General features: G+C 44.4%; 1 protein-coding gene across 1 annotated transcript in view; it reads right to left on the reverse strand.

The window, feature by feature from the left end:
- LOC120044006 (SRC kinase signaling inhibitor 1-like) overlaps window positions 1-26937 on the reverse strand; it is a 112604-nt gene that overhangs the window by 43389 nt on the left and 42278 nt on the right. The window contains exon 5 of the mRNA XM_038988599.1: window positions 227-570. Coding sequence (XP_038844527.1) covers window positions 227-570 — 344 coding nt within the window. The remainder of the gene's footprint in view (window positions 1-226; window positions 571-26937) is intronic.

The following is a 26937-nucleotide window of genomic DNA, read 5'->3' on the forward strand; positions in this document are numbered from 1 at the left end:
GGTGATGCTGGGCCATCAGACATCTCTCTCTCTCGTGTGTGTGTGAGTGTGAGTGTGAGTGTGAGTGTGAGTGTGAGTGTGAGTGTGAGTGTGAGTGTGTGTGTGTGTGTGTGTGTGTGTGTGTGTGTGTGTGTGTGTGTGTGTGTGTGTGTGTGTGTGTGTGTGTGTGTGTGTGTGTGTGTGCCAATACACTATATTCATGTATGTACCCGTAGGTAGTGTTTACCTGTTCGCGCGCGGCTCGCTCTCTGTCAGGCTGCCTCATGCTGCCGTGGGAGGGTGAGGGCGAAGGGGGGTTGTGGTGCTGATGCCCGGGGTGCTGCAGCTGGGGCGGGTACTTGTTCTTCAGGTGGTCCATGAAGGCGTCCCTCTTGCGCTCCATGTCCACCTTGTGCAGGTTGGTAAGGGCCTCCAGGCTCTGGGCTGCGATGACCGTGTGGCGGTGCTCCGAGGTGTGCACCAGACCCACGTTGGAGAAACGCCGCGTCCCGTTCCCCAGCGTCCGGTACTCCCGCGGGTACTCCAGGTCATCTGTCGAGATCATGTGACCGCCACCACGCTCTGAGGGATCTGAGATGGACGGAAGGAGGGATAGAGGGAGGGTGGGGGTAGCAGGTCAGGTGGAAAGTGGATCGCCACACACAGGACAGGCAGGCAGATACAGATGTGGAGATGAATGCACACAAACATCCAGACACACAGACAGAGGCAGTCAGACACACAGACGTACACAGACAGATGAACACAGAGGAGAGGAAAGCAATAAAGGAGAGAGAGAGAGACAGAGAGAAGGAATGGGAGAGAGAGAGAGACAGAGAGAAGGAACGGGAGAGAGAGAGAGACAGAGAGAAGGAACGGGAGAGAGAGAGAGACAAAGAGAAGGAACGGGAGAGAGAGAGAGACAGAGAGAAGGAACGGGAGAGAGAGAGAGACAGAGAGAAGGAACGGGAGAGAGAGAGAGAGAGAGTGGGATGGGATGTTAGAATCATTGCCACCAAGACGGAACAAACCGAACAGAACAGAACAGAACAGAACGGAAGAGAGAAAAGCGTCTCCCTGCAGGATTATTGATCTCAACTTTAGAGGGGGGGGGGATGCTCCTGCAATAGATAAAAGAAAAGAATGGAGCAGAATTTTCTCTGTAGGATATTCCATTTCCCTGCTCCTATTTGTCATCTGAAGTTCCTTTCATTGCTTTCTGAAGACACAGAGAGAGAAAAATTACCTCTACAAAATTGGGGAGGCAGCTGCAAAAAAGAAGAAACCCCCCCCCACCACTCCCTGCCCCCTCCAAGTCACCCACTTCCTAACTAATCTTTCTCCATTTATCTAAACATGCGCCTCCTCAAAGGTTATTGGTCTGGGGACAGCCGGGGGGGGGGGGGGTGGAGTCGGTGACACACAAAATGGGTGACAGTGGAGATCAATGAGCTTAAAGCATGAGAACAACCGGGGTGCCATTCGCCCACTCAGTTACCTTGTTTTGGATAACAGGCCCCAGCGTTGGCTAAAAGAAGAAACATGCCAAAGGTTAATCTGTGTGTGCACAGTCCATACACAAAAACACACACACACCTTTGACACAGTCCCACTCTCCATGTACCACCTGTGTAATGGATTATGAATGAAATACGTACAGTTGAAGTCGGACGTTTACGTACACTTAGGTTGGAGTCATTAAAGCTCGTTTTTCAACCACTCTACAAATTTCTTGTTAACAAACTATAGTTTTGGTAAGTCGGTTAGGACATCTACTTTGTGCATGACACAAGTAATTTTTCCAGCAAATGTTTACAGACAGATTATTTCACTTATAATTCACTGTATCACAATTCCAGTGGGTCAGAAGTTCACATACACTAAGTTGACTGTGCCTTTAAACAGCTTGAAAAATTCCAGAAATTGATGTCATGGCTTTAGAAGCTTCTGATAGGCTAACTGACACAATTTGAGTCAATTGGAGGTGTACCTGTGGATGTATTTCAAGGCCATACCTTCAAACTCAGTGCCTCTTTACTTGACATCATGGGAAAATCAAAAGAAATCAGCCAAGACCTCAGAAAATAAATTGTAGACCTCCACAAGTCTGGTTCATCCTTGGGAGCAATTTCCAAATGCCTGAAGGTACCACGTTCATCTGTACAAACAATAGTCCGCAAGTATAAACACCATGGGACCACACAGCCGTCATACCGCTCAGGAAGGAGTTCTGTCTCCTAGAGATGAACGTACTTTGGTGCGAAAAGTGCAAATCAATCCCAGAACAACAGCAAAGGACCTTGTGAAGATGCTGGAGGAAACAGGTAGAAAAGTATCTATATCCACAGTAAAACAAGTCCTATATCGACATAAGCTGAAAGGCCACTCAGAAAGGAAGAAGCCACTGCTCCAAAATCACCATAAAAAAGCCATACAAAAAGCCGTACTTTTTGGAGAAATGTCCTCTGGTCTGATGAAACAAAACTAGAACTGTTTGGCCATAATGACCATCGTTATGTTTGGAGGAAAAAAGGGGAGGCTTGCAAGCCGAAGAACACCATCCCAACCGTGAAGCACGGGGGTGGCAGCATCATGTTGTGGGGGTGCTTTGCTGCAGGAGGGACTAGTGCACTTCACAAAATAGTTGGCATCAGGAGGACAGAAATTGATGTGGATATATTGAAGCAACATCTCAAGACATCAGTCAGGAAGTTAAAGCTTGGTCGCAAATGGGTCTTCCTAATGAACAATTACCACAAGCATACTTCCAAAGTTGTGGCAAAATGGCTTAAGGACAACAAAGTCAAGGTATTGGAGTGGCCATCATAGAGCCCTGACCTCAATCCCATAGAAAATGTGTGGGCAGAACTGAAAAAGCATGTGCGATCAAGGAGGCCTACAAATCTGACTCAGTTACACCAGCTGTGTCAGGAGGAATGGGCCATAATTCACCCAACTTATTGTGGGAAGCTTGTGGAAGGCTACCTGAAACGTTTGACCCAAGTTAAACAATTTAAAGGCAATGCTACCAAATACTAATTGAGTGTATGTAAACTTCTGACCCACTGGGAATGTGATGAAAGAAATAAAAGCTGATATAAACATTATCTCTACTATTACTCTGACATTTCACATTCTTAAAATAAAGTGGTGATCCTAACTGACCTAAGACAGGGAATTGTTACTAGGATTAAATGTCAGGAATTGTGAAAAACTGACTTCCGACTGACTACCGACTTCTACTGTATGTGTATATATAAAGGTTATTATAAATCCTCATGGTTTGATATTAACGTTTATATTCCACTAGCAGCAGGCTAATAGATGGAATAATACATCATCCCTCATTACCCAGATGGGTCAGACACCCAAGCACTTTCAAATACAACAGTTGTCAGGATCTAATTAGAATCATTCATTTCAAAGCAGGTACAAAAATAATGAATTCAAAAGCAGGTAGGGAAAAAAACATTGATTAAACTAAAGGCACAGAAGAAAATAAATTGGTGAAAAGTAGTCAGGCGTAATTGGGCTGAATGAAGTGGAGCATCTGCACATTAAAGCCTCACCAGGGTCATTTTGATGTAGCTGAGCTGAGGGAGGGATGAAGGGAGCAGAGCAGCGTGGGGCTCCTCAAGGTAGAGGCATCAAATGAACTGATAATTACCACACAGAGCTTGGGGGAGGGAGGGAGAGAGAGAGAGAGAGAGAGAGAGACAGAGAGGGAGAGAGGGAGGGAGGAAGGGGGCCGCCAAGGCTGTATACGACAGGTAGGGCCACCTGAGGATCAGAGGCCACACAGTCTATCATGGATAGACAACTACTTGGAGAGAAGAGACAAGAGAGAGGAAGGGGGAAGAAAGAAAGGGAGGGAGGCCAGGCCATATGGGCTGTTTAAGTGTTAATAGGACTAGTTGATCCCATGTCAACAAGTAGACAAACTGTACAACCTCTCCTCTCCTGTAATCAACCTTTTCACAACCATAACCACACCCCTCTCTATTCACCTGATCATTTCAAAGCGCTGGGTACCACGGTACCACAGCACACTGATTCTAATGATCTCTTTAAATACTCATACCCTTCCATAGCGCTGTGTTAGGGAGCACTGATAGACTGGGGCTGGGCAGGGGTGAGGCTAAATGGACTGACTACTTGGGTAACAGCATTAGTATTGAGCACTCTGGCAGAGATAGTTACTACAGCACATACTGCTGGATGTGTCTATTTAGCCCCCCAGATCTGTGGTGTACACTTCATTAGATGGAGGCTTATTGTGCCCTGGCCCTGACTAAGGAGCCCCATATGCATTATAATGGCTGGTCAGGCGGGGCCCCCTAGAGAAGCATAATGATGTGCCTGAGCATCAGCCACAGCCAGCCACATTAACAGGCTGATTAGCCAGGGCCCTGAGCAACCAAATGAGCTGAATATACAGTAGTACATCAATATAATCACCATCACTCAGTCACTCAATCGTTCACTCACTCATCACACATCCCACTAGAGATTAGGAATCTATTATTTTGGGAGAGATACAACACATCTCTGTAACTGTTATAGCTTTTGTAATGGTCAAGGATGAAAAGGCTTGGTTTATAAACCAGTTGAAGGTCTGCAAGACATTCAATACAAACCATTCTATAGATCTACTAACTAGTCATTCAGTGATATGACTATCTACTAGAGATCTACTAACTAGTCATTCAGTTACCTGGCTATCTACTAGAGATCTACTAACTAGTCATTCAGTGACATGGCTATCTACTAGAGATCCACTAACTAGTCATTCAGATACATGGCTATCTACTAGAGATCTACTAACTAGTCATTCAGTTACATGGCTATCTACTAGAGATCTACTAACTAGTCATTCAGTGACATGGCTATCTACTAGAGATCTACTAACTAGTCATTCAGTTACATGGCTATCTACTAGAGATCTACTAACTAGTCATTCAGTTACATGGCTATCTACTAGAGATCTACTAACTAGTCATTCAGTGACATGGCTATCTACTAGAGATCTACTAACTAGTCATTCAGTGATATGGCTATCTACTAGAGATCTACTAACTAGTCATTCAGTTACATGGCTATCTACTAGAGATCTACTAACTAGTCATTCAGTTACATGGCTATCTACTAGAGATCTACTAACTAGTCATTCAGTTACATGGCTATCTACTAGAGATCCACTAACTAGTCATTCAGTTACATGGCTATCTACTAGAGATCTACTAACTAGTCATTCAGTTACATGGCTATCTACTAGAGATCCACTAACTAGTCATTCAGTTACATGGCTATCTACTAGAGATCTACTAACTAGTCATTACATTTACATGGCTATCTACTAGATATCTACCAACTAGTCATTCAGTTACATGGCTATCTACTAGAGATATACTAACTAGTCATTCAGTGATATGACTATCTACTAGAGATCTACTAACTAGTCATTCAGTGACATGGCTATCTACTAGAGATCTAGTAACTAGTCATTCAGTGACACGGCTATCTACTAGAGATCTACTAACTAGTCATTCAGTTACATGGCTATCTACTAGAGATCTACTAACTAGTCATTCAGTTACATGGCTATCTACTAGAGATCTACTAACTAGTCATTCAGATACATGGCTATCTACTAGAGATCTACTAACTAGTCATTCAGTTACATGGCTATCTACTAGAGATCTACTAACTAGTCATTCAGTGACATGGCTATCTACTAGAGATCTAATAACTAGTCATTCAGATACATGGCTATCTACTAGAGATCTACTAACTAGTCATTCAGTGACATGGCTATCTACTAGATATCTACCAACTAGTCATTCAGTGACATGGCTATATACTAGAGATATACTAACTAGTCATTCAGTTACCTGGCTATCTACTAGATATCTACCAACTAGTCATTCAGTGACATGGCTATCTACTAGAGATCTACTAACTAGTCATTCAGTTACATGGCTATCTACTAGAGATATACTAACTAGTCATTCAGTGACATGGCTATCTACTAGAGATCTACTAACTAGTCATTCAGTTACATGGCTATCTACTAGAGATATACTAACTAGTCATTCAGTTACCTGGCTATCTACTAGAGATCTACTAACTAGTCATTCAGTGACATGGCTATCTACTAGAGATCTACTAACTAGTCATTCAGTTACATGGCTATCTACTAGAGATCTAATAACTAGTCATTCAGTTACATGGCTATCTACTAGATATCTACCAACTAGTCATTCAGTTACATGGCTATCTACAAGAGATATACTAACTAGTCATTCAGTGATATGACTATCTACTAGAGATCTACTAACTAGTCATTCAGTGACATGACTATCTACTAGAGATCTAGTAACTAGTCATTCAGTGACACGGCTATCTACTAGAGATCTACTAACTAGTCATTCAGTGACACGGCTATCTACTAGAGATCTACTAACTAGTCATTCAGTGATATGACTATCTACTAGATATCTACCAACTAGTCATTCAGTTACATGGCTATCTACTAGAGATCTACTAACTAGTCATTCAGTGATATGACTATCTACTAGATATCTACCAACTAGTCATTCAGTTACATGGCTATCTACTAGAGATATCCTAACTAGTCATTCAGTGACATGGCTATCTACTAGAGATCTACTAACTAGTCATTCAGTGACATGGCTATCTACTAGATATCTACTAACTAGTCATTCAGTTACCTGGCTATCTACTAGAGATCCACTAACTAGTCATTCAGATACATGGCTATCTACTAGAGATCTACTAACTAGTCATTCAGTGATATGGCTATCTACTAGAGATCTACTAACTAGTCATTCAGTGACATGGCTATCTACTAGATATCTACCAACTAGTCATTCAGTTACATGGCTATCTACTAGAGATATACTAACTAGTCATTCAGTTACATGGCTATCTACTAGAGATATACTAACTAGTCATTCAGTTACATGGCTATCTACTAGATATCTACCAACTAGTCATTCAGTTACATGGCTATCTACTAGAGATCTACTAACTAGTCATTCAGTGACATGGCTATCTACTAGAGATCTACTAACTAGTCATTCAGTGACATGGCTATCTACTAGAGATCTACTAACTAGTCATTCAGTTACATGGCTATCTACTAGAGATCTACTAACTAGTCATTCAGTGACATGGCTATCTACTAGAGATCTACCAACTAGTCATTCAGTTACATGGCTATCTACTAGAGATATACTAACTAGTCATTCAGTTACATGGCTATCTACTAGATATCTACCAACTAGTCATTCAGTTACATGGCTATATACTAGAGATACACTAACTAGTCATTCAGTTACCTGGCTATCTACTAGATATCTACCAACTAGTCATTCAGTGACATGGCTATCTACTAGAGATCTACTAACTAGTCATTCAGTGACATGGCTATCTACTAGAGATCTACTAACTAGTCATTCAGTTACATGGCTATCTACTAGAGATCTACTAACTAGTCATTCAGTTACATGGCTATCTACTAGAGATCTACTAACTAGTCATTCAGTTTACATGGCTATCTACTAGATATCTACCAACTAGTCATTCAGTGACATGGCTATCTACTAGAGATCTACTAACTAGTCATTCAGTTACATGGCTATCTACTAGAGATCTACTAACTAGTCATTCAGTGACATGGCTCTCTACTAGATATCTACTAACTAGTCATTCAGTGACACGGCTATCTACTAGAGATCTACTAACTAGTCATTCAGTGACACGGCTATCTACTAGAGATCTACTAACTAGTCATTCAGTTACATGGCTATCTACTAGAGATCTACTAACTAGTCATTCAGTGACATAGCTATGTACTAGAGATATATTAACTAGTCATTCAGTTACATGGCTATCTACTAGAGATCTACTAACTAGTCAATCAGTTACATGGCTATCTACTAGAGATCTACTAACTAGTCATTCAGTTACATGGCTATCTACTAGAGATCTACTAACTAGTCATTCAGTGACATGGCTATCTACTAGAGATCTACTAACTAGTCAATCAGTTACATGGCTATCTACTAGAGATCTACTAACTAGTCATTCAGTTACATGGCTATCTACTAGAGATCTACTAACTAGTCATTCAGTTACATGGCTATCTACTAGAGATCCACTAACTAGTCATTCAGTGATATGACTATCTACTAGAGATCTACTAACTAGTCATTCAGTTACCTGGCTATCTACTAGAGATCTTCTAACTAGTCATTCAGTTACATGGCTATCTACTAGAGATCTACTAACTAGTCATTCAGTGACATGGCTATCTACTAGAGATCTAGTAACTAGTCATTCAGTGACATGGCTATCTACTAGAGATCTACTAACTAGTCATTCAGTGACATGGCTATCTACTAGAGATCTACTAACTAGTCATTCAGTGACATGGCTATCTACTAGAGATCTACTAACTAGTCATTCAGTTACATGGCTATCTACTAGAGATCTACTAACTAGTCATTCAGTTACATGGCTATCTACTAGAGATCTACTAACTAGTCATTCAGTTACATGGCTATCTACTAGAGATCCACTAACTAGTCATTCAGTGATATGACTATCTACTAGAGATCTACTAACTAGTCATTCAGTTACCTGGCTATCTACTAGAGATCTTCTAACTAGTCATTCAGTTACATAGCTATCTACTAGAGATCTACTAACTAGTCATTCAGTTACCTGGCTATCTACTAGAGATCCACTAACTAGTCATTCAGTTACCTGGCTATCTACTAGAGATCTACTAACTAGTCATTCAGTTACATGGCTATCTACTAGAGATCTACGAACTAGTCATTCAGTGACACGGCTATCTACTAGATATCTACTAACTAGTCATTCAGTTACCTGGCTATCTACTAGAGATCTACTAACTAGTCATTCAGTTACTTGGCTATCTACTAGAGATCCACTAACTAGTCATTCAATTTACATGGCTATCTACTAGAGATCTACTAACTAGTCATTCAGTTACATAGCTATCTACTAGAGATCTACTAACTAGTCATTCAGTTACATGGCTATCTACTAGAGATCTACTAACTAGTCATTCAGTTACATGACTATCTACTAGAGATCCACTAACTAGTCATTCAATTTACATGGCTATCTACTAGAGATCTACTAACTAGTCATTCAGTTACATGGCTATCTACTAGAGATCTACTAACTAGTCATTCAGTGACATGGCTATCTACTAGAGATCTACTAACTAGTCATTCAGTGACATGGCTATCTACTAGAGATCTACTAACTAGTCATTCAGTGATATGGCTATCTACTAGAGATCTACTAACTAGTCATTCAGTGACACGGCTATCTACTAGAGATCTACTAACTAGTCATTCAGTGACATGGCTATCTACTAGAGATCTACCAACTAGTCATTCAGTGACATGGCTATCTACTAGAGATCTACTAACTAGTCATTCAGTTACATGGCTATCTACTAGAGATCTACTAACTAGTCATTCAGTGACCTGGCTATCTACTAGAGATCTACTAACTAGTCATTCAGTTTACATGGCTATCTACTAGAGATCTACTAACTAGTCATTCAGTGACATGGCTATCTACTAGAGATCTACTAACTAGTCATTCAGTTACATGGCTATCTACTAGAGATCTACTAACTAGTCATTCAGTTTACATGGCTATCTACTAGAGATCTACTAACTAGTCATTCAGTGACCTGGCTATCTACTAGAGATCTACTAACTCATCATTCAGTTTACATGGCTATCTACTAGAGATCTAATAACTAGTCATTCAGTGACATGGCTATCTACTAGATATCTACTAACTAGTTCAGTGGGAAGGAGGAGGATGATAATAGAAACAGGAAGACAGGTTATTCGTCTTTATTTGTCACAGCCAATATATTTCAACAATCGGTGCAAATCCCACGCAGGGGCATCACCATTTAAAAGCCCCATAAAAGAGCCACCATGGAGAGGACGGCTGCAGAACAGTACTTCATCTTGAGCGTGGCTTGTCAGACGTAATGTATTGAGTGAGTCTACTGCAAAGTCACATAATGCCAAGTAAAGTAACGCTCCTGGAGAGAGAGCGATGGTGGATTGGTCGCAGAGATACCATGGGAACTGACCTCTGAACTGAGCCAATGAGGCGCCTGCTTCTCCTCAGAAGAGAGAGGGTACGTTCAAGAACATTCAACTGGCAAAACAAACAACGATTCAGCTGCGGTAGGCAAGTTGAGACGCCTGAGGCTCAGCGATATAACGCTGAACCCTCCCTTCACTCCCAAAAAGAAAGGAATGTAAGATCACACAGAGCAATACTCAAACATAATTTTTTATGAATTGGATGAACTATCTTTTCTGACAGGCAGCAGGGCTTTTTTCTGGAGCTGTATGCAGTAATACGGAATCTGTCAGAGCCTCGGTGTTGCTCAGAGAGCCCTGGGATGTGTTACTCATACAGAGGCATCTATCCAACCCCTGCACCACCACCACAGCTGCCTGCCCCAGCAGCACACACCTTAAGGGGGCATCTCTCCCCAGCCTTCCCTCTGAACTGCCAGGCACCACTGCACCAGGGATGGAGCATCCAGGGAGCTCATAATGAGCATATGGTTTGGCCACTGAGGACAGAGAGAGAGAGAGTAATGAAGAGAAAGGGGGGTGGAAATTGTAAATGAATGTCGAAGAGGAAGGAAGCCTGTATTTGAGGAAATTAAACAAGCGGAGACAGGGAGGTGGGGAGGAGGAGGGAACCTGCATAGTCTCACATCAACAGAAGGCATCATGTTCTCCAGAGCTGGGCTGGCCTTGCCTGCTACCCTGTCTGTCTGTATACAGATGGAAGGGGGGAGATGGGAAAATTAGGAGGGGGAGATGGAGAGGAGAAGATGGAGATGGGGAGATGGAGAGGGGAGAGGGGGAGATGGAGAGGGGAAAATTAGGACGGGGAGATGTAGAGGAGAAGATGGAGAGGGAGATAGAGAGGGGGATAGGGGGAGATGGAGAGGGGGAGATGGAGAGGGGGATAGGGGGAGATGGAGAGGGGGAGAAGGAGAGGAGAAGATGAGGAGGGTGAGATGGAGAGGGGGAGATGGAGGGGGTGGAGAGGAGAAGATGGAGAGGGGAGATGGAGAGGAGGAGATGGAGAGGGATAGATGGAGAGGGGAGATGGAGAGGAGGAGATGGAGAGGGATAGATGGAGAGGGGGAGATGAAGAGTGGGAGATGGGGAGGGGGAGATGGTAGGGCTGTGACGGTCATGGAATTTTGGATGACGGTAATTGGCCAGCCAAATGACCGCGGCTACCGTAATAACTGTTCAAATAGGACACACCCTTTCTCCTCACCTCCCCTCCTGACTGCATGTGTTGTCATTCTATGCTGCTGCTGCATTGTGGGGGCATTGCCTAGGCAACCGAAGACTTGTTGGTTTATTTCAGCAAGGAGCAACAAAGTTTCATCACGTTGTTAAAGGTAGACTCAGCTAAATGACGTTGGCACCAGCAGCATCGCAGATATGAACGCACGGCATCCCACCTTCAGACCTTCATCCCACCGGCATCCCACCATCAGACCTTCATCCCACCGGCATCCCACCTTCAGAGAGATGGAGAGGGGGAGATCAGGAGGGGGAAGCTAGACCCAGACCCGGTCTGACCCCAGTCTGACCCCAGCGGGTCCCAGTGGACAGGCTAATTTGGGTCTGTCACTGCTCCACCGGGAGTTTCAACGTCACCATGGCAACACAGGGCGAGTAACAACCACTGAACCAGAGAGGAGGAAAAAGATGACAGGCCCAATCCCTGTTCAGTGAAAAGTAAAGGAAAACAGCACACTGCAAATCTGGCACATCCGTTTGACTGCAGTCTGCAGAAAATGATCCAATCAGGCCCACAGCCGTTGGCTGCCATTACTCACAGGTCCACTCCTCAGGGAGCAGTTTACACAAGACGGAATACCACCAGGAGGAGGAGAGAAAATGGGAAACAGAATCAAGTAAGATCAAATGTACTAATCAGGCCCTGTCACTGACTGCTGGTCACAATAGACAGCCAATCAGGGACAGCAGTTGATAGCTATGGGCAACATCTATTGCGCAGATATGTGTGTGTGTGTGTGTGTGTGTGTGTGTGTGTGTGTGTGTGTGTGTGTGTGTGTGTGTGTGTGTGTGTGTGTGTGTGTGTGTGTGTGTGTGTGTGTGTGTGTGTGTGTGTGTGTGTGTGTGTGTGTGTGCAGCCTCTCTGTTATACCACTGCCACAAGTACCTTCCCCGCTGTATAATTACTATACATCCACAGGGAGCCATCAACTGACTGGGTAACAAGAACACTACACACTCTATTGCTCTGTAGAGGACATTTACTGTGATTGACACGCACACGCACGCACACACACACGCACACGCACACACACACACACACTTATAAATACATACATTTACATACAATTAAGATACTCTGTAGTTACATACACACAATCTCTCTCTCTCTCTCTCTCTCTCTCTCTCACACACACACACACACACACACACACACACACACACACACACACACACACACACACACACACACACACACACACACACACACACACACACACACACACACAAACACACATAAACACATACACACTCTCTAATTATGTGAATGGGTAATGGCTGATTCAACTTGTTCTCTCTCCATTAAAGTCAGCTGTGAGTGCTGAGAGTTGAGGCTCTGCCGAGCTCTGATATGAGTGAAAGGAAACGATAGAGACAGAGACAGAGAGAGAGAGAGAGAGAGAGAGACAGAGAGAGAGAGAAAGTGACATGCCTCAGTAGAAGGTCAACAGTAGAGCAGTCTAAGTCAGGCCCGGGTGTGTCAGACAGACTCAGTGCTGGACATGATAATAAGATGGGAGTGATTTGAAGCAAGTGAAGCCAAACTCACGCAGACAGACAGGCCCAATCTGCTGGTCCCCACAGGTGAAGGCAACACTTCGCCTCTTTAATTCATCTAGAGCCTTTCTCTCCTCGATCATCCTCCTCTCACCCCCGTCCCGCCCTTCAAATTCACTCAGCTGCCCCGACGGCGGGGGGGGGGGGGGGGGGGGGGGGGGAATCGTGTGGAAGAAGTCAAATTAGAATGGCTGCAGTAGTGCGGATCCGACAGAGCGCCGGTTAACACACAACGGCCTGTACAGAGACAATTAGAGAGAGCTACAGGCTCCCTGGGTGTGTCTCACAGCGTCTGCTGTAACTACAATCAGTTAGTGTGTATCCAACTGAGGCGGGAGTGTGTGTGTGTGTTCGAGAGAGGGAGGGAGAGAGAGAGAGATGTCTCTCATCATGTCATCACATTAACAACAGGCGGCACCATAACAGCAGCAGTTGTGACAGGGACGGAGATCCTCTTAACTAATAGGTTCCTACCGGCCAGGCCATCCACCACAATTACTACTACTGCCGTTGACTTCAAATAAGACAGTGACACTAAGTACCAGCACCTGATTATATCTCATGATATACACTTCATCACAGTTAATCACAGTTCATCACAGAAAAAGGTATACTGGGTTACGTGCTGTAATACTGTATGAGAGATTGGTATATGGGTAGTAATACTGCATCATTATGTGGAGGGGAATTCAAATTGATGTATTGAGAGAGATGGACCCCGTGCAGCCGTCGAGCCACTTGTTCAAAGGAGATTCATCTCCTGCATCAAGGGGGCTGTACCTCTGATCTACACAGGGGTTGATGCTGAGCACGCACACACACACACACACGCACATGCGCGCACACACACACACGCGCGCACACACACACACACACCACAGGCAGGGAGAGATAGAGGATGAAGATGCCTGCAGCGTATGGTAATGAGGAAGTGTTCAGTGCACACGTACAAGATCACAAAATCCTATGTATTGTTAAAATGCACACACAACAGCAGCTTGTTTGAATGTGCATACATATGTGTGTGCACACTAACACACACACACACACTAACACACACACACACATACACACACACACACATGCACACACACGTCAGTATCCATTTGAAACTGTGAAGAGCTGCAGTAACCATATATGCAAATGAGTGAGAGACACCCTGCTGCTTTCTAGATATAACATGTTGATTAGAGAGAGAGAGAGACACACCCTGATAGATAAACATGTCCACCAAAATAATACCAAAATATACGCTTGCTTTATCGACTTCCAAAAAGCATTTGATTCTATTTGGCATACAGGACTGTTCTACAAAGTTATTGAAAGTGGTGTAGGGGGTAAAACATATGACATAATTAAATCAATGTATACTGGCAATACGTGCAGCATTAAAATTGGCAAGAAAAGAACAGAATTATTTTACCAGGGGCGGGGCCTTCGTCAGGGTTGTAATCTGAGCCCTGCACTCTTCAATATTTACATCAACGAATTGGCCACTATTCTAGAAAAATCCTCAGCACCTGGTGTTAGTCTCCACAATTCAGAGGTTAAATGCCTACTCTTCGCAGATGACCTATGCCTGCTGTCACCCACAGCACATGGCCTACAGCAGAGCCTGGACCTGCTAGAGCAGTACTGCCAGACCTGGGCCCTGGCAGTAAACCCCAAAAATACTCAAATAATGATTTTCCAGAGAAGATCCAGATCTCAGGGAATTAGACCAAAGTTCTCAATTGGTACAACATATATAGAGTACTGCACACACTACAATTACTTAGGTTTAAAAATAAGCTCAACTGGACACCTTCCTTAATGAAGCAGTGAATGAACTGAGAGAGAAAGCACGCAGGGCATTCTACGCCATTAAAAAGCAAATTCAAATTGAAATACCTATTAAAATTTGGCTAAAACTAATTGAATATGTCATTGAACCAATTGCACTTTATGGCAGCGAGGTGTGTGGTCCACTTGCAAAACAAGATTTCATCAAATGGGACAAACACCCCATTGAAACCCTGCATGCAGAGTTCTGTAAGATTATCCTACATGTCCAGAGGAAAACTACAAACAATGCATGCAGGGCAGAATTAGGCAAATATCCACTAATAATAAAAACTCAAAAAAGAGCAATTAAGTTTTGGAAACATCTAAAATACAGTGACCCCCTCTCATATCACTACCAAGCCCTGCAACACCAAGAGCTGAGCAAAGAAAAGAGTCCCCTCATCCAGCTGGTCCTGGGGCTGAGTTCACAAACCTGTTCTACTAACACACTGAAGCCTCAGGACCAGAACATCCAATCAATCAGGCTAAACCAAATTACAACACAGTCAAAACAAAACTACATTGCTTATTGGGAAACACAAGCACAAACACAAAGCAAAATGCAGTGCTATCTGGCCCTACATCGACAGTACACTGTGGCTAAATATTTGACCATGGTTACTGATCAAAACCTTAGAAAAACCTTGACAAAGTACAGGCTCAGTGAGCACAGCCTTGCCATTGAGAAGGGTAGACACAGGAAAACCTGGCTCCCTGTAGAGGAAAGGCTGTGTAACCACTGCACAACAGCAGAACCTGAGACGGAGCTGCATTTCCTGACAAAATGTCAAAAATATAAAACAATTAGAGAGTGTCATTTCCCCAAATTTGAAACCCTTATTCAAGGTTTCGAAGACCTCTCTGATGAGGATAGGCTACCCGTCCTGTTGGGGGAGGACGCAGAGAGCTGTGGGTTGGCAGCGCACTACATTGCTGCCTGCCATAAGTTGAGGGACAGTGTCTGACAGACCAATCAACCTGCACATGTACTCTACTGTATGCTTATTGTTATTGTTGAATGTATGGTTATTTTGACACTTGGTTATTATTGTTACTGTTGTCCCGTTGACAATTTTGATTCTCATTTTTATTTTTATATTGTAAATATCCAAAATAAGCTTTGGCAATATGTACATTGTTACGTCATGCCAATAAAGCAAATTGAATTGAATTTAATTGAATTGAGAGAGAGAGAGAGAGAGAGAGAGAGAGAGAGAGAGAGAGAGAGAGAGAGAGAGAGAGAGAGAGAGAGAGAGAGAGAGAGAGAGAGGCAGAGAGCGAGAGAGAGAGAGAGCGAGAGGCAGAGAGCGAGAGGCAGAGAGCGAGAGGCAGAGAGCGAGAGGCAGAGAGCGAGAGGCAGAGAGCGAGAGGCAGAGACAGATGGGGGGGGAGAGAGGAAGAGGGAGAACTCTACAGGGCTGTGCTATCAGAGGGAAATGAAAGAGCTGACAGTATCATTGGGCATTCTAATGATCTAGCTAGCCTGCTGCTACCTGCCCCACTGGTCACTGCCTTGACAAGCACGCAAAGCACACGCAAAGTGATTGAGCCTCTGTTAGGTGCTTGGTTAGCTGACAGTCACACACACACACATATCCAGGACAGATACATAGCATCCCTAGAGGAATGGCGACAGGGTAATTGTGCAGTCTTTACCTGGCCTGATAGATGTGTAGCTGATCGATCTCTCTAATTTCCCCCTCCTGTCAGTTAGCCACAGCCTCTCCTCTCCCCCAGAGACACACTGCACATGAGTTATTACCTCTTCATTACAATGGGCTAGGGCTGCAGTACACACACACACACACACACACACACACACACACACACACACACACACACACACACACACACACACACACACACACACACACACACACACACACACACACACACACACACACACACACACACACACACACACGCGCACGCACATACGCACACACACACTCCCAAACAAAACAAACATGACAAACACATAACTGATTTCATACAACCCATTGTGAGGCAGAGATAGAGAACCCTATCCATCTGTGTGTGTTTAGAGTTCTCTCTATCGGGTCAGTGAAGCAGCACATCTCTGCTTTTGAAACCAGCTACAAAACAGAACATTAAAGCTGAAAACCATCTCTCCCACTTCCAGGATAAATATATTCATTTATTCTGACCAAACAAAGCACAAAAAGGCCCTGACAAGCAGCTGTTAATTATAATGAAATCATTACCTCGGTTGAGCAAACAAGGTAATTTGGTGTCAGAGAGAGAGAGAGAGAGAGAGAGAGGGTGAGAGAGAGAGAGAGAGAGAGAGAGAGAGAGAGAGAGAGAGAGAGAGAGAGAGAGAGAGAGAGAGAGAGAGAGAGAGAGAGAGAGAGAGAGAGAGAGAGAGAGAGCTAGGGGATGGTGGGGGTTTTCTGGGGGAGGGAGGAGGGAGGAGGGAGGAGAAAATCGCCCGTTTATGAAAACAAAACAGCCTTGGTGGAGGCAGGTGGGCACACACAGGCCCTATCAGGACCAGCCAGCTGTGTCATCTGTACACTCACACACTCTCTCTCTCACACACACACACACACACACACACACACACACACACACACACACACACACACACACACACACACACACACACACACACACACACACACACACACACACACACACACACACACACACACACACACACACACACACACACACACACACACACACACAATTGGACACAAACACTATGCTATTCCTAACCACACTCACACGGCATCTATCTTTTCACATTGCACTGTATTCACAATCACTTCAAGGGCATAATGGTGGTATGCTCACACACATACACACACACAATTACACACACACACACATACACACACATACACACACATACACGGCATGAGGAGGAATCATATCAGGGGAGCCAGGTGTTGTTCCTAATCCATCAGATAGGGGGCGATACTGGTAGCAAGCCCTACTACAGTACAGACCAGAAAGCAACAATGCTGTCTCTTCTTATAGCCTGTACCTGCTGACACTATGGCAGGCAAGCATTCAAGACCAGGTAATGAGCTTTTAATGTGTTACACATACATTATTACACACACTTTAACTCTCAGACGGGGGATGTTAAATGCGTTAGTCTGGGTGGGTATGGGTATAGGCCGTGTAACAGAGTGTGTTTTAATTAAAGACCTTGGATGAACACTTGACAAAAATATGAAGATATAAAGTCATAAACTGAGGATTTAAGAAGCACTCCATCTCTGGGCTGAAGTGTGACTGCATATTTATGAGTTGAGCTGAGTGAGGTGGTTATTATGAGTGTGAGTGGGCACAGACACAGACACAGACTGGCACAGTGTGGAGGCCACGGGGGTGGAGGGGGAGTTATAAATCACATCGCAATTGGAAGCCTCCTTAATATTGTCATGTTGGGGGAGACGAGAGCAAAGGGGGAGACGGCTCGGGTGTGTGCGTCTGTGTATGTCTGCGCGAGTGTGTATGTGATTTCTCTCTCATTTCCTCCTTCGTCTATTTAGGGCTGAGAAGCATATTTCAGATCCTGGTCCATAGATCAGATCCTGGTCCATTAGGAGAAGGTCAGAGCAGCAGAGCAGTGTATGTTAACCGCCTGTTTATCTCCTCCACAGCAGCCAGAGCAGAGGCCAGCTAAGAGCAGTGACAGCATCAGCCTGATAAGAGAACATCCTAATATGGGCACAGTGCCATAGAGAGGCCTTCCCAGAAGAGAAGTTCCAAGGTAAATACTGTATGGAACAGAAATACCATTAATGTTGCAGCCGCCCCTGTTTCCAAGTGTTAAGTGCCGTCAAACGCACCCAGGAGTAAAGTAGTCACTCTAATTCTGCTGGAAGCATTTCGCAGCTAGCGAACCTTCCTTCCTTCACTGAAGAGCAATTAGAGGAATGGGGCCTCAACAAGTTTGACTAAAGCAGAAAACAGAAAAAGGTTTTGGTTGAAATAAAGGAAGTGGATGGAAGAGAGAGAGAAAACCCATACTTTTCCCCCTGTCGCTGCTGACAGACAGCCAGTTTGACCTAGCAGGTCTATATCGAGTTACTGCAGCACCCAGAGCTGTTATACAACTGTACAGCAAACCCACGGCTGGCTCCAACATCCCAAAGACAAAAACACAGTTATTTTGGGTGATAGCGACCCGCTACTTTCTTCCCCTCCAACTCCCAGCTCTAGAACTCCTCCGCGTTCTGCCAGGTCAAACAAAATGCTACGGCACATCCCTTTGCATTTAGACTAGAGCCTGACAGCCAGCCATGCAGAAGAATCGACCCAATTTGAGCTTGTTTTACAAGACACCCATCCAAACAGGGATACCACTGCTAAAGTAAAACCAAACCTAGCAGCCACCGCTAGCTGTCTCTCTGTCAGGATCCTCCGCCATATTGGAAACCCAGCTCTACCTTAATTGTTTTCTAACTGAGTAGCGTGTCTGCCTTATATTTTACCAATTAGGCACTGAGCAAGAATAATGCCGTAAGCACGACTATTATTTCATTTCATTGGAGCAAGACTCACACTAACGAACCGTAGGCCGTTTGTTTTGTGCTGTTGAGATTGGATCATGGTTGAGGCTGTTCTAATGATGCTGTAATGATATCTAATGCAGGGTAAAGTAGCTGGTTAGTAGGGGTAATTCCAGGCTGTTTACTGCGTCTTACAATGCTGATTAGACCCCCTGCTGACCTGCTCATCTCTCATTAGAGACAGGTCCTGGAAACAAATGCAACAGGCAACACAACACACCTTTAGCATGTAGGGTTTTGTCTTCCATGAGAACAGACCGTTTTATATAATCAACCCTAGTTAATGTAATATCAAAATACACTGAGTGTACAAAACATTAGGAACACCTTCCTAATATTGCGTTGCACCCCCTTTTGCCCTTAGAACAACCTCAATTCAGTCGGGCATGGACTCTACAAGGTGTTTAAAGCGTTCCACAGGGATGCTGGCCCCTCTTGACTCCCGCAGTTGTGTGAAGATGGCTGGATGTCCTTTGGGTGGTGGACCATTCTTGATACACACAGGAAACTGTTGAGCGTGAAAAACCCAGCAGCGCTGCAGTTCTTGACACACTCAAACCAGAGTGCCTGGCAGCTACTACCATACTCCGTTCAAAGGCACTTAAACCTTTTGTCTTGCCCATTCACCCTCTGAATGGCACACACACACAATCCATGTCTCAATGCCTCATCTCTTCTTTAACCTGTCTCCTCCACTTCATCTACACTGATTGAAGTGGATTTAACAGGTGACATCAATAAGGATAGTAGCTTTCACCTGGATTCACCTTGTCAGTCTGTCATGGAAAGAGTGCGTATCACCAATAAATTGCAGGTGTCCAAAGGTGAAGAGGGAGAGATAAAGACCATTTGAAGACAAGGAAAACGAGAGAAAGTAAGAGAGATGGAAAAGACAGTCTGGTCTCTGAGGGACCTTAGGCACGTTATGTGACAGGTGGCTGAGGTGTGTGTGTGGCAGGTGGACCAAGCGGTGACGGTAACCTGGAACATAGTGATCAGCACTTCAAACAGAGCGCCAGCTAGGGCTCATGGATGTGAGGGGAGATGTCAGGTGGTTCACAGAGAGGAGCATCTTTTCAAAGGAACACGGTGATGGAGAGAGAAGGGAGGAAGCAAACAAGATGCATAAGGAGTCAGGTAGGGAAAGGGTTGGTGAGTGAGCTAGGAAATCTTCCAGACAAATAGTCTAATAAACCTGGGCAATGATAAGGCCCGTGGTTCTCAAACCTCTCCTCGGGGACTCACACTTGTGTTGTGGTACTGAACTACATCACCTGATTCACCTACTCAAGGGTTTGATGATTAGTTGACAAGTTGAATCAGGTGTGCTAGCTGTGGAATGGTTCAAATACATTTCTGGGGGTCCCTGAGGAGAAATATGAAAACCCCTGGATTAGACCATCTTTATTTCCCCTCCAACTGTTAGCTAAAACATATGTGGTTACTGTAAATGTCTGGTCTTCATGCTATTGTGATGGATTAGTCAACCTCCCTACCGTCAACCTTCAAAGGACAGAATGTACAGAAAATACATGTTGATTTTCTCTCTAATCACACTAAATAAAGACAGATATTTCTCCCTACAGTAATGACTCCTCCAGTCGGTCTGCATGCATAATTGGAATGGTGTTTCCCAGAACCTTTTTAATTAAAAGATGAGAAAATCACCTGGAAGAATAAGGTTAAAAAAAAAGAAGAACAATAATAGGAATCAAACAGTCAATCAGTCAGAAAGTCCTTAGCTGCTAGGGGAGGTGAGTGAATGGCGGTATTGTCTGTAGATTGGTTGTCTTGGCAATGGGTCAGCTGTTCCAACAGCTGTCTGCAGTATGCCTCCCCCACTCTCCAGTCATCATGTCGGAGCATACTGGAGGCTCAGACACACACACACACACACACACACACACACACACACACACACACACACACACACACACACACACACACACACACACACACACACACACACACACACACACACACACACACACACACAAACAAGTTAACACAACCAGACATGCACAACATGCACAGCACGCTGCTACACACACCCATACAGTATGCATTCGGGACATACATGCTGACAGGCTGAGATATGGCAAGGGAAGCAGATTACACGAGGCAGGCTGAACATGCCTTAGCACTGTGTCATGATGTTGGCACTGTCATGTGCTAAAACATGATTCCTGTCGTCCGTCATAAGCAGGATTTACCCTGAGAGGAAGGAATACGGGTCTGGAGGAGGAACTGAATGTTGCTCTCGACGGTGTCTGAAGGAATGGAGGTTATATCCTGCTTCATAAAGGCAGGCTAGATGGAATGCTAAACCGGGGGTACTGTAGCGTTCCAAACTTTACTGGAGGAGAAATCTCGAAAGAATTTCAAAAACAGAGAGAATTGTTCGAGATAAAGAGATGTAATTCTGAGCATGAAAGAGGAGTGCTTGTGTCTGCATGGCAGAGCTGTGTAGAGGGAGCAACACAGTGGGATGGAGGGAGGAGCAGCCGCAGAAAACTACAGTCCCTAGTGGGGCATCTCTGTAATTGCCTCTTCCAGCGTCCCCAGAGACATGCTCAAAATGGGCTGCAGCGGTCTGTAAACTCCTGCAAAACAGCAGTCGCACCCCCTGCCTTTCATCTTTCATTCTCTCCTCCCTCCCTACCTCCCTCCCTCCCTCCCTCCATTCACACCATGTAATACATCACTCCCCTCCCTACCTCCCTCTCTCTCTCTCTCTCTCTCTGACACCCTTTAGAATGGGCAGGTGTTCAACCGCTCTTGGTAGCAAACTGGAACTTCCAACAAGTTGGGTAGAGACGTTAGAGGCAGAGTAGTAGAAGCAATTGTCCGAACGCATTGGAATGTACCCCCCCCCCCCCCCCCCCCCCCACATCTTCTCCCTGACCTTCTTGTGTCCTTAAAAGACACAAAAGAAGCCAATACCACAACGTGCCTGTCTGACAGAACACCACCATTGGCTCTCCCTTGCTGTCCATCATTCCATGGGCTCAGTGCTCTCGCCCCCTTGCTGCCCCCCCTCATTACTCCTTGTATACAATACATTAGCCTGGATGCTAACGGCAGGCTGTAATCTGAGCCACACCGCTCTGTCTGTGTGTTTGTTTAGACGCAGTTTGTTCCGTTCATTGATCGGTGGGGCATTGATCTTGGCACATAGGCGTTGTTGTATTAGCGCATTAGGCTCGGCAGTTTGGACAGACGCTCCAAGGTCCGATATGTGCTGTAGGTTATCCTTCCTCCTGTCATCCTTCCTTTCCTATTTCTCTCACTCCATCTCTCTCTCTGTGCGAGTGTTTGGGGGAGCCCGGTGGGACCGGGGACGTGTGGGAGGAAGAAGGGGCGCGGCAGACTCACAGATGGGCGCGTGGGTTTCCGTGGTGATGTGGGACGGGGAGAGCAGCCAGTTGGCTAAGAGAGGACGAGCGATGACGAGTTTGATAAGCTCATGCTGACACGACCAACACAAGACACAACTCCCACTACAGCAACATAATACATAACTACCTCAACTCCCACTATAGCAACACAACACATATCTACCTCAACTCCCACTATAGCAACATAATACATATCTACCTCAACTCCCACTATAGCAACACAACACATATCTACCTCAATGACATCGTACCCCTGCACATCAACTCGGTACTGCTACCCTGTGTATATGGCCAAGTTATCGTACTCATTGTGTATTTATTCCTCGTGTTATTTTTTTCTCTCTGCATTGTTGGGTAGGACCCGTATGTAAGAAATTCACTGTTAGTCTACACCTGTTGCCTATAATGCAGGTGACAAATGACATTGAATTTGATTTGATTTGACCCAACACAACTCCAACAGAACTATCAGCAGCATTGTGGAACACTCCCACAACACAGTGTAAAATGTGATGGAGGCCAACATGGTAGAATCACATTGTCAATATGGTCCTTTCTGTCATGCACCTGTTACTTCAATCTGACAAACACATGACTGTACATTTGTCCTTCAATTAGTTAATACCATACCCTTAGTTAATACCATACCCTTAGTTAATACCACACCCTTAGTTAATACCCTTAGTTAATACCATACCTTTAGTTAACACCACACCCTTAGTACCCTTAGTTAATACCATACCCTTAGTTAATACCATACCCTTAGTTAATACCACACCCTTAGTTAATACCACACCCTTAGTTAACACCATACCCGTAGTTAACGCCATACCCTTAGTTAATACCATACCCTTAGTTAATACCATACCCTTAGTTAATACCATACCCTTAGTTAACGCCATACCCTTAGTTAACACCATACCCTTAGTTAATACCATACCCTTAGTTAACGCCATACCCTTAGTACCCTTAGTTAATACCATACCCTTAGTTAACGCCATACCCTTAGTTAATACCATACCCTTAGTTAATACCATACCCTTAGTTAACGCCATACTCTTAGTTAACACCATACCCTTAGTTAATACCATACCCTTAGTTAACGCCATACCCTTAGTTAATACCATACCCTTAGTTAATACCATACCCTTAGTTAATACCATACCTTTAGTTAATACCATACCCTTAGTTAATACCATACCCTTAGTTAATACCACACCTTTAGTTAATACCATACCCTTAGTTAATACCATACCTTTAGTTAATACCATACCCTTAGTTAATACCATACCCTTAGTTAATACCACACCCTTAGTTAATACCATACCCTTAGTTAATACCATACCCTTAGTTAATACCACACCCTTAGTTAATACCATACCCTTAGTTAATACCATACCCTTAGTTAATACCATACCCTTAGTTAATACCCCGCCCTTAGTTAATACCATACCCCTAGTTAATACCATGCCCTTAGTTAATACCATACCCTTAGTTAATACCATACCCTTAGTTAATACCACACCCTTAGTTAATACCATACCCTTAGTTAATACCATACCCTTAGTTAATACCATACCCTTAGTTAATACCACACCCTTAGTTAATACCATACCCTTAGTTAATACCATACCCTTAGTTAATACCATACCCTTAGTTAATACCATACCCTTAGTTAATACCCCGCCCTTAGTTAATACCATACCCTTAGTTAATACCATGCCCTTAGTTAATACCATACCCTTAGTTAATACCACACCGTTAGTTAATACCATACCCTTAGTTAATACCACACCCTTAGTTAATACCACACCCTTAGTTAATACCATACCCTTAGTTAATACCACACCCTGCAAATAGTGTAACAAGATACAGCATTTGTCAGTCTAAATAGTCCTTTCTCAAAAGCACTTCTCTCCTTGGATGTCTTTTGTTGAAAGGTCAATATAAATCATACTTGACGCTACCGAGTCAAACAGAAAGCAGTCCCTGAACTGCCCTGTCGCCATCGCAGCCTACTTCTGATCTATCAGTCTGTTCCCAAATGGAGGAGAGTACTCTGTCTAGGTGGGAGAAATGAGTAATTGCACAGAGGCTTACTACAGCAGGGTACAGCAGTCATCTCACCTCCATGCTTCCCTCCACAAAATTAAAGCTCTCACAATCAATCAGGCGAGCAGATAGAAGTTGAAATGAATACTGTGAAGTGGTGATTAGTTTTGACTGCTTACGTGTTTTTACTGATGTCTGGGAATCGTACTGAGTATTCTGCACACACACACACACACACACACACACACACACACACACACACACACACACACACACACACACACACACACACACACACACACACACACACACACACACACACACACACACACACACACACACACATACTCATACACTCAAAGATTACAAATGTTCTTTATATAGTGTAGCATTTCAGCTTCAGTAATTCAACTGTCTCTTGTCTCTGTCATTCTCTATCTCTGTCTGTCTGTCTCTATCTGTTTCCCTCCCTCCCTTCCTACAGTATAATGGATCTAAGCTGGATGGTATGGCCTTTGAGACAGACACGCTAGCGTTTCAGTCTCACATGGAGGACTCTAACATTTACCACAGTACCCCACAGAACCTGACATTTCCTGACGTTTCCTCAGGGTGATCTGATTAGCTGTGTACCCTGGGAGTCGACAGGGAGCCGGGCTGACCATCAGACCCATGCGAGGGCTTTCTCTCTGAGGGCAACAACCATGATCTACTGCTGGGGAGGGGAGGGGAAATGTTCCTCTCCCAACTATGTGCTTCAGAATTTATGCCATGCCATGATGAACATGACACCTGCATAGCTTTAGCAAAATAGCATTGGCAAACCTTTGGAGTGAGTAAATACAATAGCTAAGGATATTGCTTTGAGAGGAGAGATGGTGCATCTTGTTCCCAAAATTCCTCAAGCAGAAGACCAGAGAAGTGCTTAAAGCTCCCTCCCTCCCTCCACCCATTCCTCTCTCTTGAACTATCCTGCTGTCCGAGGCTGAAGCTGTAATTCTGACAATCCTGAGTGACCTGCCTCAGAGCTTCTGGAGCAGCCGACAGCAAAGCCAAGGGCTAATCCAGCTTGCAACTAGAGCACTGAGTCACTACCACATAGAGAGAGAGGTACATGGGGGTAGGGGGGTGAGAGAAAGGAGAGAGAGAGATGGAGGAAGGGGGGAAGAGAGTGAGAGAAATGGAGGGTGAGAGAGAGCGAGAGAGAGAGGGAGAGTGATAGAAACATAAATGGGAGAGAGGCACAGAGAGAATAAGAGAGAGGGGTAAGAGGGAAAAGGTTAGAAGCAAGAGGGTGAAAGAGAAAGAGGCATAATGGACACCAGACATAATGGACACCAAGTTAAAGTTGTGTGTTTGAAAGCAGGTGAGAGAGAGGGGGCGAGAGAAGGGGGGAGTGGAAGCTCGGTCAGAGGAAGTCATACAGGCAGTGGAAAGAGACAGGAGCAAGACAATACAAATGAGACCCAGAAAGCAGGAGTGGGCATTAGGGTGAGAGAACAGATTAGTTATTTGAGAGGAGAGACTAGAGGGAGAGAGAGACAGAGAGGGAGAGAGAGAGAAAGAGGGAGAGAGAGATGGAGGGAGGGAGGGGGTTCCTCTACAAGAATTTGTCACAGTCTCATTAGTGTTGTGAGTGGGCTGGAGGTTATATACTGTATGTAACTGGGACAGTGTGTTTGACAGGTGGTGGCCTGGGACATGACAGGGGAACATTAATCTAAACTACAGTATATGACCATAGGGAAGTAGCCTTCTGACTCCTCCGAAAAACAGACCTCCTGCTTTACCTTACCCCCACCTCCCTGCCTCCCCCTCACACTGCTTTCTCTGTTCTCTACCTTCCTCCATGTAACTGTTCTGTTTCTTCCTCACCTGGATTTACTGTATGTATGAAGTGCACTGAAATAGCTGCTATGTTTCTATCCATCCTGCTCTTCTTTTGTATCCCATCTCCACTTTTGCCCCTATCCTTTAAAAGCACTTTTTAAAAGCACTTTTCTAAAACTTGTTCCCTTCCGCTCCACCCACCTCCTCTCCCCAACCCAACAGGGACTGTATGTTGCTTTCTCCCGTGTTCTGTGAGTTCTGATTGAACAACATCTTCATGCATCATCGGGTACATCTGGGCATTTCCACTCCTTCATTTAA

The sequence above is a fragment of the Salvelinus namaycush genome, chromosome 3, assembly GCF_016432855.1.
Source record: "Salvelinus namaycush isolate Seneca chromosome 3, SaNama_1.0, whole genome shotgun sequence".
Taxonomy (NCBI): Eukaryota; Metazoa; Chordata; class Actinopteri; order Salmoniformes; family Salmonidae; genus Salvelinus; species Salvelinus namaycush.